Source organism: Microcaecilia unicolor, chromosome 3 (assembly GCF_901765095.1).
Source record: "Microcaecilia unicolor chromosome 3, aMicUni1.1, whole genome shotgun sequence".
Taxonomy (NCBI): Eukaryota; Metazoa; Chordata; class Amphibia; order Gymnophiona; family Siphonopidae; genus Microcaecilia; species Microcaecilia unicolor.
Genome location: NC_044033.1, coordinates 512,470,188 through 512,485,662, shown reverse-complemented (window position 1 = coordinate 512,485,662; position 15,475 = coordinate 512,470,188). Strand labels below are relative to the sequence as shown.

At 47.7% G+C, this 15,475-nt stretch overlaps 1 protein-coding gene across 8 annotated transcripts in view; it reads left to right on the top strand.

Moving 5' to 3' along the window:
• Positions 1 to 15,475, top strand: part of USP45 (ubiquitin specific peptidase 45) — a 203,963-nt gene that overhangs the window by 51,844 nt on the left and 136,644 nt on the right. For all 8 annotated transcript variants that reach the window (XR_003941673.1, XM_030199155.1, XM_030199154.1 and 5 more), the window contains exon 6: positions 12,287 to 12,435. Coding sequence is in view for 7 of the 8 variants with exons in the window: in XM_030199155.1 (XP_030055015.1) it covers positions 12,287 to 12,435 (149 nt within the window). In the remaining variant the exon portion in view is untranslated. The remainder of the gene's footprint in view (positions 1 to 12,286; positions 12,436 to 15,475) is intronic.

Here is a 15,475-nt window from a genome sequence, read left to right as displayed (position 1 = left end):
ATCCTCCCCGGAAGACCCCCTCCTCCGGGGCCCGGGTTTGGACGGATATTGGGCGTGGAAGGCTTTGACCAGTTCTGGAGCATGAACATTAGCCACGGATTCCCAGGAATTATCCTCGGGGCCAAACGATTTCCAGGATAGCAAATTATACAGTCTTCCCCGCCGCCACTTGGAGTCGAGAATCTCTCCTACCTCGTACTCCGGGTCTGGAGCCACCTGGAGATCCTTCTCCTGGGCTGGAGGCGGGTGCCACCTGGACTCCCGGAACCTCTTCAGTAGCGAGATGTGGAAGGCGTTATTCACTCGTAGGGTGGCGGGTAGCCGCAATCGATATGTTACTGACCCAATTCGTTCTTGGATTGCATAGGGTCCCGCGTATCGCTGTCCCAGTCTTCGGGAGGATCCTCGGAGTCTCAGGTGTTTCGTGCTTAACCATACCCTTTGTCCTGGTTGGAGCACGGGGGCGGGCCGCCGGTGGCGGTCTGCAAAGAGCTTGTCCTTGGTCGCGGTTTTCTGTAATTGTTCCCTAGCCATCCTCCAAACCCTTTGTAGGTCGGCTACTACTTGGTCCCCAGCCGGGGTCGCGGCGGTAGTCGGGAACGGCCCTGGAAGCCGCGGATGTCGCCCATATACCAGGAAGAACGGGGACTGTCCTGAGGATGAGTGGTCACTTTGGTTATAGGCGAACTCGGCCCATGGAAGTAGAGAAACCCAGTTATCTTGTCGTTGGTTGACAAAGGCTCTTAAGAAGTTTTTCAGGGTTTGGTTTAACCTCTCAACCATGCCATTGGTTTGAGGATGGTAAGCGGATGAAAAATGATTCTCCATCCCCAAGGCCTTGCATAAACCTCTCCAGAAGCGAGAGGTGAATTGGGGTCCTCAGTCACTAATGACCCGAATGGGCAGTCCATGTAGTCGAAAATGTGGTGAATGAACGCTTGAGCTAGAGATGCTGCTGTCGGAATGCCTGTGAAGGGAACAAAGTGAGCCATCTTAGAGAATCGATCTATCACCACCCAGATCACAGTATGCCCCTGGGACCGAGGTAAATCCGTGATAAAATCCATGGATATCTCCGACCAAGGACTGGTCGGTATGGGCAAAGGTTGTAGGTCTCCCACGGGGGGTCCTCCTACTGGCTTGGTTCGGGCACATACTGGGCACGAGGTAACAAACTGGAGGATATCTCGTCTCATCTGTGGCCATCGATACTGTCTCGAGATGAACCGGAGGGTCTTTTGGTACCCGAAGTGCCCCGCCCACCTAGACGAGTGTTTCCATTGCAAAACCCTCTTCCGGTCAGCGACCGCCATGAATCTCGGGACTTGGGCAACCTCCCCTGTGGCCGCACTGAGGCAAGCGGGGTCTAGCATAGGATGAGTCTCCTTAGTTTCTTCTGGTACTTCAAAGGCCCGGGAGAGCGCATCTGCCGGGGTATTCTGGGAGGCCGCTCGGAACACTAGTTGAAAATGGAACCTAGAAAAGAATAATGACCACTGGGCCTGTCGGGGATTCAGCCGCTGGGCCTCTTGGAGGTAGAGGAGGTTCTTATGATCCGTGATGACCGTGAACCGGTGTTCCGCTCCTTCCAGTAAGTGTCTCCACTCTTGCAGTGCGAGTTTCAAGGCCAAGAGTTCTCTATCCCCAACCGTATAATTCCGCTCGGCTGGAGAGAATTTGCGTGAAAAGAAGGAGCACGGTTGGCGCCGGCCCTCGGGGTTAATCTGAGAAATGACTGCCCCGGCCCCTAGAGCGGATGCGTCCACCTCTACCGTGAAGGGCTTCTCAGGATCGGGTGTCAGCAGAATAGGCGCGGACTCAAAAGCCTCTTTGACCTGCTGGAACGCCGCTTGCGCCTCTGGCGGCCAGTCCCTGACCCTGGCGTCCTTATGGGTGAGCTCCGTCAACGGGGTGGTCAACCGGGAATACTGTGGAATAAATTGGCGATAATAATTTGCGAAGCCCAGGAATCGTTGTAAGGCCTTCAGACCCTTCGGTTGAGGCCACTCTCGAATGGCTTGGAGTTTGTCTGGTTCCATCTGTAACCCCCCTGGAAGCAGGATATGCCCCAAAAAGGGTAACGAGCGCTGATGGAAGGCGCACTTACTCAGCTTCGCAAATAGATGGGCTTGGCGTAGGCGGTCCAGCACCGCACGTACATGGCCCGGATGCTCCCTGGGGTCCTTAGAGTAAATCAGGATGTCGTCCAGATATACAATCACCGTGGAATTGAGTAATTCTTCTAGTACACTATTGATGAGCCGTTGAAACACCGCAGGGGCATTACAGAGACCGAATGGCATTACCCGATATTCAAAATGCCCCTCATGGGTATTGAAGGCCGTCTTCCATTCGTCCCCTGAGCGGATTCGTACTAGATTGTAGGCTCCCCGCAAATCCAGCTTCGTGAAGATCTGAGCTCCTTGCAGTCTGTCCAAGAGCTCGGGAATGAGTGGTAACGGGAACCGATCCTTCACGGTGATGGCATTTAATCCCCGATAGTCAATACACGGTCTCAAAGTTCCATCCTTCTTGGTAACAAAAGGGAGATGTAGACGGCTGAATGAACCCTTTCCGTAGATTCTCATGGATATACTCTCGCATAGCCTTGACTTCTCCTCGGGACAGTTTGTACGGGCGGCCCCGTGGAGGTACCGTATCTGTCTTCAGATTAATAGCACAGTCAAAAGGCCTATGCGGCGGTAATACCTCCGCCTCCTTGGGACTAAACACATCGGCAAAGTCTCTATAATCCCTAGGCAGGGAGCCCAGTTCACTGGGTCCCTCCCTGGGCAAGGTATTTAAGGCCGGACAGCTGCCAGCCCGATCCTTACAACAGGTCTCTTGACAGGAGTTGCCCCAAGCTTGAATCTTTCCCCCGGTCCAGTCGATAACTGGGTTGTGGTATCGTAGCCATGGCAATCCCAGAACCACCGGGTGGATGGTCCGGGGTAATACTAAGAACTCGGCCTCCTCCCGATGACCCTCCCCCACTTGCAGACCCAACATAGGTGTAATCTCAGTAACCGGCTGGGGAAGGGTAGTTCCCTGGATGGAGGTTATCCGCAGCGTAGGTTTCCGGGGAAGCGTGGGCCAGCCCATTTGCTGCAGCAGTTCGAGCCCAATAAAGTTGCCCCCAGAGCCCGAGTCCACCAGGGCTCGGGTCTGCACCGTGGCCTCTTGCCACCGTAAGGTCACTGATAGGATGAGCAAGGTCTCCTGTAGGGGAGCGGAGTGCCCCAAGAACCCTCCCCTCAGGGTGCCTTGGGGAGCGCATTTCCCGGCCGGAGGGAACAAGTCCGGAGGAAATGCCCAGCCTGCCCACAATAGAAACACAGTCCCTTAGCCTGTCGTTGCTGTCTCTCGGCGGGGGTCAACCGTTGCCGACCCATTACCATGGGCTCCTCCCCGGGCTCCGTAGAGTCCCGGTTCACCTGGCGAGACGACGGCCCTTTGCTCGTCTTGGAGGCCCCTCGTACCCACTTCTGCCGCTCCATCCGGTCTCTGGCTCGCTCTTGGAATCGAGTGTCCACCCGGATACAGAGTGAGATGAGGGCATCCAAAGGTCCGGGAATTTCTCGTCCCGCTAATTCATCCTTGATTCGTTCGTGTAATCCCTCCCTAAAAATGGCCGTCAAGGACTCCGGATCCCACCGCAGCTCCGCGGCTAAGGTACGAAACCGAATGGCATAGTCGGCCACTGTACCCTCTCCTTGATGAATCCGGAGCAGCTCCGATGCCACGGAGGAGGGTCTTCCCGGAATGTCAAACACCATCCGGAAGCGGCGCTGAAATTCGCTATAATCCCCCAAAATGGGATCATGTTGTTCGTCCAGAGGGACCACCCAGTCCCGGGCCTTTCCCGTACACAGGCCCATAACGTAGCCTACCTTACTTTGATCTGAAGCAAAGGCCTCCGGCTGCATCCGGAAGGCCAGATTACACTGATGAAGGAACCCTCGACAACCCTCCGGGTTCCCATCGTATCGTGCTGGCTCAGGGAACCGAGGTCCCACACGGAACCCTCCCATACGGGGAGCTGCTGCGGCCTCTTGGACCGCAGCGGCCTGGTTCTGTACCTGAAGCGTGGAAAGTTGAGAACATACATTCTGGAGGGCCCCAGACAGGGCATTAAGCTGTTCCTGTTGCTGCTGGAGAACCTTGGCCAGGTCCCGTAGATCAGGTTGCGTCGGCAAGCTCATGGCTTCCGTTTTCTGTCGCGGCCCTGATGCCACTTTGGTGTAGGTGAGCTCTCGAGTTCTCCCGAGCTTCACTAGTCCCAGGAGATAACCGAGCACCCCGACTCTTCACCCGCGGCGACCGCTGTTCACCGAGGGTTGAGCCCTCAGCTGCGGGCGGCCAGCAGGACTGCTGGAACCACGGGGTGACGGCTGGCCTGGCTGGAAGTGGATACAGAGTCCTTGGTAACGTGGCCTAGCCGGGCGGCTAGCTGACAACTGGAACGTACGCTGAAGTGGCAATAACTAGCAGGACGGCTAGCTGGCATGAGAAACAAATACAGTCTTGGAAATAGCTAGCAGGACGGCTAGCAATCACGAGGGACAGACACAGTCTTGGAAATCGCTAGCAGGACGGCTAGCAGCCATGAGGAACAAACACAGTCTTGGAAATAGCTAGCAGGACGGCTAGCAGTCACGAGGAACTGACACGGACTTGGAAATCGCTAGCAGGACGGCTAGCAATCACGAGGAACAAACACAGGCTTGGAATTCGCTAGCAGGACGGCTAGCAGTCACGAGGAACAAACACAGGCTTGGAATTCGCTAGCAGGACAGCTAGCAGTCACGAGGAACAAACACAGGCTTGGAATTCGCTAGCAGGACAGCTAGCAGTCACGAGGAACAAACACAGGCTTGGAAGGTTTCACTGGATGGCTTCAAACAAGAAAACGGAAGCACTGGTTCCCCTCCATGCTTCCGTTTAAATCCCCCGCTCCTCCTGACTGGAGAACAGCTGTGGCCAATCCCCTGCGCCCCAGCCGGCAGCGGGAACCGGATTGGTTCCTCCGTCCAATGGGCGGAGTTCCTAAGGGGATGCGCCAATCCGGCGCGTGTGGGCGGAGCCTCCTCGCTGATCCTGTTGCAGCGAGGAGGACGCCGCCGCCGGCGCCTCCATCTTGGCCGGCGGATACCCTTCTCCGAGGCCGGCGTTAGTTCTCCTGGATCGCCGGCCTCGGAGCAACTTGTAGCCGCGGCGATCCCCCTGGCAGCTTCTGCCCGTCGACCCGCGTTCCCCGGGCGCCCCATCCTCCCGCTCCGGCCCGCGGAGTGCCAGGTAAGGGCCCGGAACGGGACAATTAGATTGTAAGCTCTTTGAGCAGGGACTGTCTTTCTTCTATGTTTGTGATCGTACGCATTGCTGTTTTTCATTTCTTCTGAGCCTAGTTTTACTCCCATTCACAGCTTTGCTTTCTGTTTTTCTCATACCTTAAAGTCACACGAAGGAGTAACTCTACATTAGGTAATGTTATGCAGATTTTTGGGGGTGGCAGCAAGTGCCTCCAAAAAGCCCATATAGATATAGCTGGAATTCATACAGAAGGTCAAGGTGAATTTTTATTTGATATACCGCCTATGTATAAAAGAAATCTAAGCCATTTACAGTGGCGGAGTAGCCTAGTGGTTAGAGTGGTGGACTTTGGTCCTGGGGAACTGGGTTCGATTCCCACTGCAGGCACAGGCAGCTCCTTGTGTCTCTGGGCAAGTCACTTAACCCTCCATTGCCCCAGGTACAAATAAGTACCTGAGCCGTATTGAGCCTGCCATGAGTGGGAAAGCGCAGGGTACAAATAAAAAAAATATATTAAAATAAAGAGAGGGTGGGGTAACAATAACAAACAAAACCAATGAGAAAGACAAGGAACAGAAGGAAAAAAGGGAAAGGAAAAGGTACAGTTTTTCATAAGGGAAAATTCTGCCCCGCCCTTTCCGTCATTCATGGCTGCAGCTTTGCACTCTTTTGGCCACTAGAAGTGATGGCAGTAAAATAAATAGTAAGTGTGCAGTCGTTAAGCCCATGCCTGCCACATCCCACCTCCTCTGGGACAGGATGTGGAAGGATCTTCGGAGCATTGAGGGGATTAAAGGCTGCATGCTTACTGTTTTGTTTTATTGCTGCTTCAGGCCCGATGAGATACAGTGGCCACTGCGAGAGAAAGAGGGGGAGGGAGATGCTGGATCATCTTTGGGGAGAGCAAGAGAGAAAGGAGTTGCTGGACTGAATGGGAGGGGATTAGGGAGATGGAGGAGAGTTGCTGGACTGCATGGGGAAGAACAGATTGTCAGAGGGAAGATGCTGGACTGTGTGTGCGGTGGAATAAGGAGTAGGAGGGGAGATGCTGGACTGGGAGGGGAATAAAGAGTTAGAGGGGGGGTGCTGGACTGTGTGGGGGAAGAGGGAGTCAGGGGAGCTACTGGTCCTGTAAAATGCTGACCCAACAGGTGTGGGAACCCCCATCCTCCCACCCTGTCAGACTGTCATAGTAATGCTTGAATGTTTTCGAAGGTTGCCCTTCTTCGTCAGATCGGAAATAAGCAAATGTGCTGGCTGACAGTGTATATAAGTGAAAACATTCAAGCATTACTATGACAGTCTGATCAAGCTAATCAAGAAATGTATTAAGTTATGTCCAATATAAAAGGTATCATCTTATTTTCTTTTCCATGTTTTATTTTGTTTGATTTCTATTGATAGCCCTAAACTTGAAATCCTGCAGTACTGCTTATCTAGTGCAAACAGTCACCTTAATCTCTTTGTGCTCAAGATGAGAATGGATCTAGGTCATATCTCAGGGGTTATAACCTCTTCACTGGACTCTGCCCTTTAAATAGTCAGCAGATCACTTAAGAGCAGGCTCCCATCAAACCCCATATTCTGTGGGGAGCAAGATGAGTGAAAGAGCATGTAGTGTCTTATTACTAGCGAGAGTGCGTTTGTGCAGATTTTTATTGAGAGATGCTGCTGGGCATTGATACAAAAATTCATACAATAGGTTCCCTCAATAGTTTTGCTCTTTCCTTTTGTTCTTTTTCAAGCGCTTAATTGTTCTCTTAACATTTTTAAACTTCCTCTCCTTGCATACAATGGCTCAGGCTGAGCAATAAACCTCATTTTTAACATGAAGTTTGCTTGTTCTTTGGTTACATTTATACCCCACGCTTTTCCACTCATGGCAGGCTCAATGCGGCTTACATATTGTACACGGGTACTTATTTGTAACTGGGGCAATGGAGGGTTAAGTGACTTGCCCAGAGTCACAAGCAGCTGCCTGTGCCTGAAGTGGGAATCGAACTCAGTTCCCCAGGACCAAAGTCCACCACCCTAACCACTAGGCCACGCTGCGTTTTCCTTTCTGTTTGCAGATATATTTTATGTTTGCTAGGGCAGGAAGGTGCTCCCTTGCGTCGTCTTCTCAGGCACACACATACCCCCTACTTGAGTGAAGCTGCCGTTTAACCTTGAAAGAGAAGTTCCATGCTGCAGTTTGCCTTGTGGCTACAGTCCACTCCGGTAGGGCTGTACAGGTTTAGTGGCTATGTGAGGGGAGCCAGGTGGTTCTGTGAGTCTCAACACAGTGAAGCATGACCTAATCCAGGGCTGACAGTCATTACCCTGTACTGCTAAAGGGAAAAGAAAAATCTGCTTTTCCATATGCTTTTGTTTCAGTTCTTGCCTTCTGGCAGTTTTGCCCAGATGGTCATTCTGAACATTGTTTATTTTGAAACACTGTCCAGAAGTTTTTGAATGCTGATCAGTACATTCAACAACTGTGGCACCCTAAAACTCATGTTTTTCATTACCATCATCATCATCATTATTTTTACATGTGTGTGAGCCCGTTTTATCCGCCCTGCATCTGCTTATGTTCTGTAGGAAGCAACCCTGGTTACATTTTTAGGATTCTGGAGTTTGTTTTGTGGAACTGATCCCTCCTATGAAGAGAGGCTGAGAAGGCTAGGGCTTTTCAGCTTGGAGAAGAGACGGCTGAGGGGAGATATGATAGAAGTGTATAAAATAATGAGTGGAATGGATCGGGTGGATGTGAAGCGACTGTTCACGCTATCCAAAAATACTAGGACTAGAGGGCATGAGTTGAAGCTACAGTGTGGTAAATTTAAAACGAATCGGAGAAAATTTTTCTTCACCCAACGTGTAATTAGACTCTGGAATTCGTTGCCGGAGAACGTGGTACGGGCGGTTAGCTTGACGGAGTTTAAAAAGGGGTTAGATAGATTCCTAAAGGACAAGTCCATAGACCGCTATTAAATGGACTTGGAAAAATTCCGCATTTTTAGGTATAACTTGTCTGGAATGTTTTTACGTTTGGGGAGCGTGCCAGGTGCCCTTGACCTGGATTGGCCACTGTCGGTGACAGGATGCTGGGCTAGATGGACCTTTGGTCTTTCCCAGTATGGCACTACTTATGTACTTATGTACTTAGTACTTGGAGTCAGAGTTCTGGGACTTGTACATGCTAAAGTGTGGATGTCTGATATCAAAAGAGACAATTGCTCCCTGAGCTGTGTGACAGTGCGGCTCTTATACCCCAGAATTCATTAGAGAATATGGCTTATAAGGTTTGATAATAGTGCCTTCTGTACAGAACATCAAGGCGGTTCACAATAAAATATAATAAATAGAAGGAAATAGAAAACTGAAACACCAGGTATTTAATAGAAAAGAGACAAAACCAACAGAGGGGAGGGGAGCAGTGCGGTCAGGACCTCAAGTGTACTGCAAGGGACTGAGTAGCCTAGGTAAGCTAAACTAAAAAGATAGGTTTTTACTAGGCATTGGTACTAGAGGGTAATCCTTTGTATTTGCTCTAATTTATTTATTTATTTTTTTACCAGAAGTGGTATCAGCTTTTCTTTTTTTAATTATATATTTTTTATTGATGATTCAACATTACCTACAAAATTTCGAATTCCCCTCCATTCAGTCATGTAACATAGTTATAAACATTTAACCCTTCACTCCTTCATCAATAATTTTCCATTTATATATAACCCCCCCCCCCCCCCCCCCCCCGCCTCTAATCCCCCCCTGCTCTTTCCGAACATTCCCAGCCCCTATTCAGGTTCAATGATTTAAGAATTACATTCAAATGTGTCCATTCATCCGCTGACAAATTATATTTTCCCCAAGGGCGATCTGTCAACTTTTCCATTGAGGATATCACTCTTCATTTCATTATCCAATTGTGTATGGTGGGGCCTTCTTTCTGCTTCCAATTTAAAGCTATGATAGTTTTTGCCGCCGAAAGCCCCATCCGCTTAATTCTACATTGCCATCTCTTCCCCTTCCTATTGCCCCAGCCTAGTAAACACCACTTGGGGTCACAGGGGAACAATACTCCCAATGCTTTAGTGAGTAAGCCTGTCACCTCTCCCCAGAATTCCTGCAGTAATGTGCATTCCCACTATATATGGTAGTATGTGCCTGTTGCTTTTTCACATCTCCAGCATTTGTCGGAAGCTTCCGGATACATTGCTTTTAATCTATCTGGGGTATAATACCATCGACTTAAAATCTTATAAGCGTTCTTCTTTATTAGCACGCATACTGATGCCTTTTTAACCTCCACGCACACTCTCTTCCAATCAGAGATACCAAGTTCTGTGCCTAAATCCCGTTCTCATGCTAACATGAAGGGAAGTTTAACCAACTCTACCCCTCTAAGATGCCCGTACAACCTAGAAATCCCTTTCCCTCCACCATCTACCAGCCCCCATAGATTCTCAAATTTCTCCCCTTCTAATGGGTTTTCTTTTATCCATTGTTCCTTTATTACATAATGCTTAATCTGAAGATAAGCAAATCTGTCCGCCTCCGGTAGATTATATTCTGTCTGGAGCTCTTCAGATTTTTTGAGTCCCCCTTCCCCCATTAATTCCCGAAAACAAATCAATCCTTTCTGTGCCCACACCTTAAACACCTTACCCTCTCCACCCGCTGGAAACCTGGGTTCTTGGGTAATCCAGGCATACGTTGATCTTTTCTGAGATTTCCTTAGTTTCCCTTTGAGGCTTCCCCAGAGCTCCAATAAGTGCAGTACAAAGGGATTTAATGTCATTCTCCTATAGCTATTCACAGGGAATGAAGCCCATAATAGCCCATCTAATTTTCCCTCTTGTACAAAAATCTGTTCTAGCCTTATCACTGGGGATAAGTCCACCCTGCTCCATTCCCCAATCTGTTTTAGTTGAGCCGCCCAATAATACCAGAGCACGTTAGGCATGCTTCTTCCCCCTTGTTCCACCGCGCTCCACATAATCTTCCGCGACAGTCGCTCTGGGCGTCCCTCCCACACAATCCCACCCCCCCACCCCCAATTCTGCCTGTATCTTAAGTAATTCCCTTTTTGGGGGCCGGGATGGGCAGAGTCTGAAATAGGAACACCTTTTTGGTTAGAGGGACCAAACAAACCAATCTGTAGCCCTGCCTCCAAGCTCTCTAGTTGCTGATGGTGTGTTAGGGGCAAATGTTTGGTAGCCCGTTGGCCCCTATGGTCCACACCATTACGCTGCCTATGCCTCCCAACAACTTCTTGGCCAACTTGCCCAGAGTACACAAAATCAAATAAATAAAAAAGGAGCAGCCATCAGGTATGGGATTCCCCAGTTGTGTGACTAGATTTATTCTGCGTGTAGATGGAGAAAGTATAGCTGCTTACTTGTACTAAAGATACTTTGTAGAAAGTAGGATGAATCCATTAATATATATCTGCCAACCTTCCTAGGATATTGACCTCTTTGTATTGGATTGAGAGGACTCGTGATGTAGCGACTATGTGGGAAACAGAAACGGAGAAAGTTAAGGCGGATTAAGGTCATCTGCCTATCCAGTCTGCCCATCTATTCCAACTATTAAGGTCAAAAACCCCTTCCTCTTTCTTATGAGATTTTTGTCCTTAGTTCTTTCTTGAATTCAGAAACTGTCCTCATCTCCACCATCTCTTCTAGGAGTCCATTCCATATATCCACCAGCATCCTTTCTGTTAAAAAAATTGTTTCTTTAGGTTACTCTTGAGTGTATCCTCTTTCACCTTCATCATATTGTCCTTCATTTCAGTGCTTCCTCTCAGTTGAAGGAGACTCTGAGAGAGCTAGTGTCTTTCTCTTGAAAAATCTCTGAGGAACATAGGCGCCCGGTATAAGAGGCTTGGAGAGGCTAAGCCTCCCCCCTGCTGCAGCAGAATGGATCAGCTGTGGAGTCCAGCTGCTCTGAGGGGATTAAATTGTTGATTTACCTCCATCCTCACAGCAGGAGCTGCAGTGAAAGCCCTCTAGCAGTTGTAAAAATTGGTTTATGGTTTGTTTACCTTACTGCTGGGAAAGCAGGGGGGGTTGGCTGGAGGTGTCCTGGGTTGCCAGGGAGATATTTAACGAGGATGACTTCCTGACCTGCACTGAGGACAGATAGCAGCAGAACGGATACTGGGCCAGCACAGCATGATCAGAAAAAGTCACCAGACAACAAAGGTAGAAAAGATCATTTTATTTTCATTATAGTGTTTGGAATATGTCCACTTTGAGAATCAGGTGCTCAACATTAAAAGTTTATATTTATTTACTTACTTATGGCATTTTATCCCACATTAAACATGAATTAGGATGTTTTGTGGCTCTACATGAGAATTGTGATATTATGATCCTTGTTTCATATTGTTGATGGTCTGCATTTTCCGTATTGGTGTATTAGGTTCTGCCCAGTGTAATATGTATGGTACAGTAAGGTTCTGAGTGTGTTTTTGCACAAAGTTGTGCATAGTGTTTTGTAGTTACGATTGTGGTTAGTATATGCTTTGAGCAACCACTTTATTCTTTGACATATGATACATATCTAATATCTACATTTAATAAAATGTATTAATTGTGACTTTTATTTTTTATTTATTTATTTTTTTCTGTGTGTTATCAGACAATTATGGATTTAAGCTCCACCCCTGGCCCCCTTTAGCCTCCCCAAACAGTTGGGCCACCGACCGCCTATGCTGAGGAAGCTAGTCTTTGTCAGCACTATCAGATAATGTCACCCATTGTGTGTCTGGCTTTATCCTGCTGTTTATGGAACAGTTATGCTTTCCTTATGATGGGGCCGGAGTGGGGGGGAATGGAAATCGCATGAGATCTTATGCCCCCCCTCCCAACTCTGTTTTTGAGATGATGCAGGTCGGCAAACAAGGACATTCATGTTTTGTTAGCTATTTTTTTTAATGTGAGTGGGTACGAATTAGATTGCATTTTCTGTTCCCCCTTCATAGGTTCTTCAGCAAAAGTGATACATCTCTGTGAGGAGGACCCCGAAGCCTGTGGGATATCAAAAACGAAAGTACTGGCCAACAATACATCTGTACCTGTTAAAGGAATAAATAACCTGGGAAATACCTGTTTTTTCAATGCTGTTATTCAAGTGAGTTCTGAATCCTTTCGCTTATATTCCCAAAGAGAGCTAAAGTTCAGTCTTGACTAGATTTTTTTTTTTTTGAGGGGGGGGGGGATATTTTAAGTGTCTTGATATTTTAATCGGTTCAAGTCTCACTGCTGCTGCTTGTGATCCTGGGCTTAACCCTCCATTGTCTCAGTAACAAACCTAGATTGCAGCCCCTCCAGGAATAGGATAATACCTAAAGTGCCTGAATATAATTCACCTTGAACTACTGAGGTGTGAGGTAAATCCAAATACCCTTTAAGCATACTTCCCAGGTGCACTTTTCAGAAGGAAAACACACATGTTTAGTGCAAAATCCACTGGTAAGGGGTAACCACGGACTTTGCCCCCCAAATAAACCCTCCAGGGACAGGGAATAACTACTGTACCAGAATGTAACTTGCCTTGAGCTATAATTGAAAAGGCATGAGAGAAATTCTAATAATAAATAAATAAAAGCAGACAACCCTAAAACTGCCCTCATAAATCCCCATACTTAAACCATTACAAGTTCTCACCCCAAATCTTTTATTCAACCTCCCAACCTTGTTCTTGTCTCTTCCTGATATATCTGTCCCAAGCCAAAGCACGATTTTTGGGTGCCTCCATGTGGCACTGATACCAGACTTTTGGGTGCTATATGGGGCGGTACAGCCAAGGGGCCTGTTCCAACCTGTCTCTCAACCACTGCCTGGGGCATCTAGGAGCTCCCTTCTGCTCCAAGGACCGCTGCCTGTTGTTGCCGGCCCAGCTCCGTGCACTGGAGGTCAGTGTGGGGGAGGGGGAGAAGTACATCGAGGGCAATTTAGACACCGCCATTTGGGTGTCCAAAAGTCCGGCACTCATACAGCAGCATGTAAAAGTCGTGCACCCATTCCAGGCATTTGTAAATTCCATTTACGTTTTCCTCCCCCTCTCTTTGCTGTAAGATCATTCAAGACTTTGTCATTTTCTTTGATTCTTACAAGTCTCTTTTATGTAATCCAGCACCCAGGGGCCCCCTCATGTTTCTTGCCAGCAGGTTGCGTTAATACAGACAGCCACCAAAACTAGTGAAGCTGTTTTCGAAAATATCTGTTTAACTCCATGTTTGTTTGTTTACTGGTTGGACTATATAGCTAGGGCTTCCGTTGTTAGCTGTTCATAAAATGTAAATTTAGTTATTGTTTTTCCAGCTTTCTTTGGAAATGTCATTGCTGCTGACAGTTGTGCACATGGGTCATGCTAAATAGTAGCCTCATGTAACATAGTAAATGACGGCAGATAAAGACCTGAGCGGTCCATCCAGTCTGTCCAACAAGATAAACTCATTTTACATGGTATGTGATACTTTATATGTATACCTGAGTTTGATTTGTCCCTGCCTTAGGGCATAGACCGTAAAAGTCTGCCCAGCACTGTTCCTGTACTACTACTACTACTACTTATCATTTCTATACTAAAATTTCTGAAGCTAATGTCGAAGCCCCTTAAAATTTACACTCCAGCCCATCCATATCTATTCAGTCACGATCAGGGCACAGACTGTAGAAGTTTTACTCTCCAAATACCGGCGTTGCCACCCAATCTCCGCTAAGATTCCGTAGATCTGTTCCTTCTAAACAGGATTCCTTCGTGTTTATCCCACGCATGTTTGAATTCCATTACCTTTTCATCTCCACCACCTCCCGCGGGAGGGCATTCCACATATCCACCACCCTCTCCGTGAAAAAATACTTCCTGACATTATTCCTGAGTCTGCCCCCCTTCAACCTCAATTCATGTCCTCTAGTTCTACCACCTTCCTGTCTCCGGAAGTCCTGTGTACCGGTGCTGCTCTTGTGAATATGGAAATCACACCCCCCCACCCTCCACTCGCCTCAGCTATATTTCATTGTGACATGTGGTCAAGTGATATCAACCGAAAAAGCCGTGAATTAGATGCCCATGTCTTTGTCTCCACAACCAGCCCACCTATCATTTCCATCAATCCTATGAACCCTCCAAACCGTGTCAGAGCCAGCTTGTTCCTTCACAGCAAACTACCCTATCCTTCTTACCTACCCAGTTCCAGCCAACCTTCTCTGATGCTTGCAGTCTCTTCACTGCTTAGTTGCCATAGAGCTGCAGGTATATGGAATCACCAAACCCATATCAAGCCCATATTCATGCAAAAGTACTTTGACCTCTCTGTGCCTCTTTTGGCTTGCCTGCCCGGTAGCATCCTTGTTTCCATATTGGAGTATTCCTAGCTTGGGTAAATCTTACAAATCTCTCCCCATCCCACCTCCGCAAGCAAAACAAATTAACACTTGACAGTAAGTGTTTAAGGCTTTCATCGTGACATACTTGGACATTCAGTTCTCATGCTGTGCCGCAGGCACAACTCCCTTGAATTTAGAAACAAACAAATGGGTTTTTTTTTTCTTCTTCCGTTGAATGCCTGGATAATGAGGACAACAGTGGGAAATGTCAAGAGTCTGTTTCTTGGCATTCATGCGTAGGTTTAGCTCAGCTGCCACTGTAACTGGATTCACCAATAACTCCACAAACAAGCAGAGTCTTATGGCAGATGACTATTTAACTATGACTAATGCATTGCTTCCATTCCCTGCAGGCACAAGTTAAATACTTTACATCATTGAAAACTTTAAAAAAAAACAAAACAGCAGGGGCTTGCTTTATTGATACAGACTTTCTCATTAAAGAGAAGGGATTGGAAGGAGGTTATTGCATTTTTTCCTTGTTGTAAGCTTCAAAGGAAAACTGTAACACAGAATAAGTAAAACAGGTGAAAGAGACAGGTTGGAGGAGGGTTATGGTTGAACACAGGTCTAGTCTGTGAATAGTAGAACAATTGCAGGAGGCAGAGCTGGTGTTATCCGAGTTCTAAGTGAATTTTTAAAGTGCAGTTTTAGATGGATGGGGGGATGTCATGTTCGATATGTATTTTGTTAATGTTCTCAAATTTTTATATGTTGATTTTAGTGCATATTTTATTCTTGTAGTTCCCAAACCTGTTTGGAATTTTAGGATAACTACA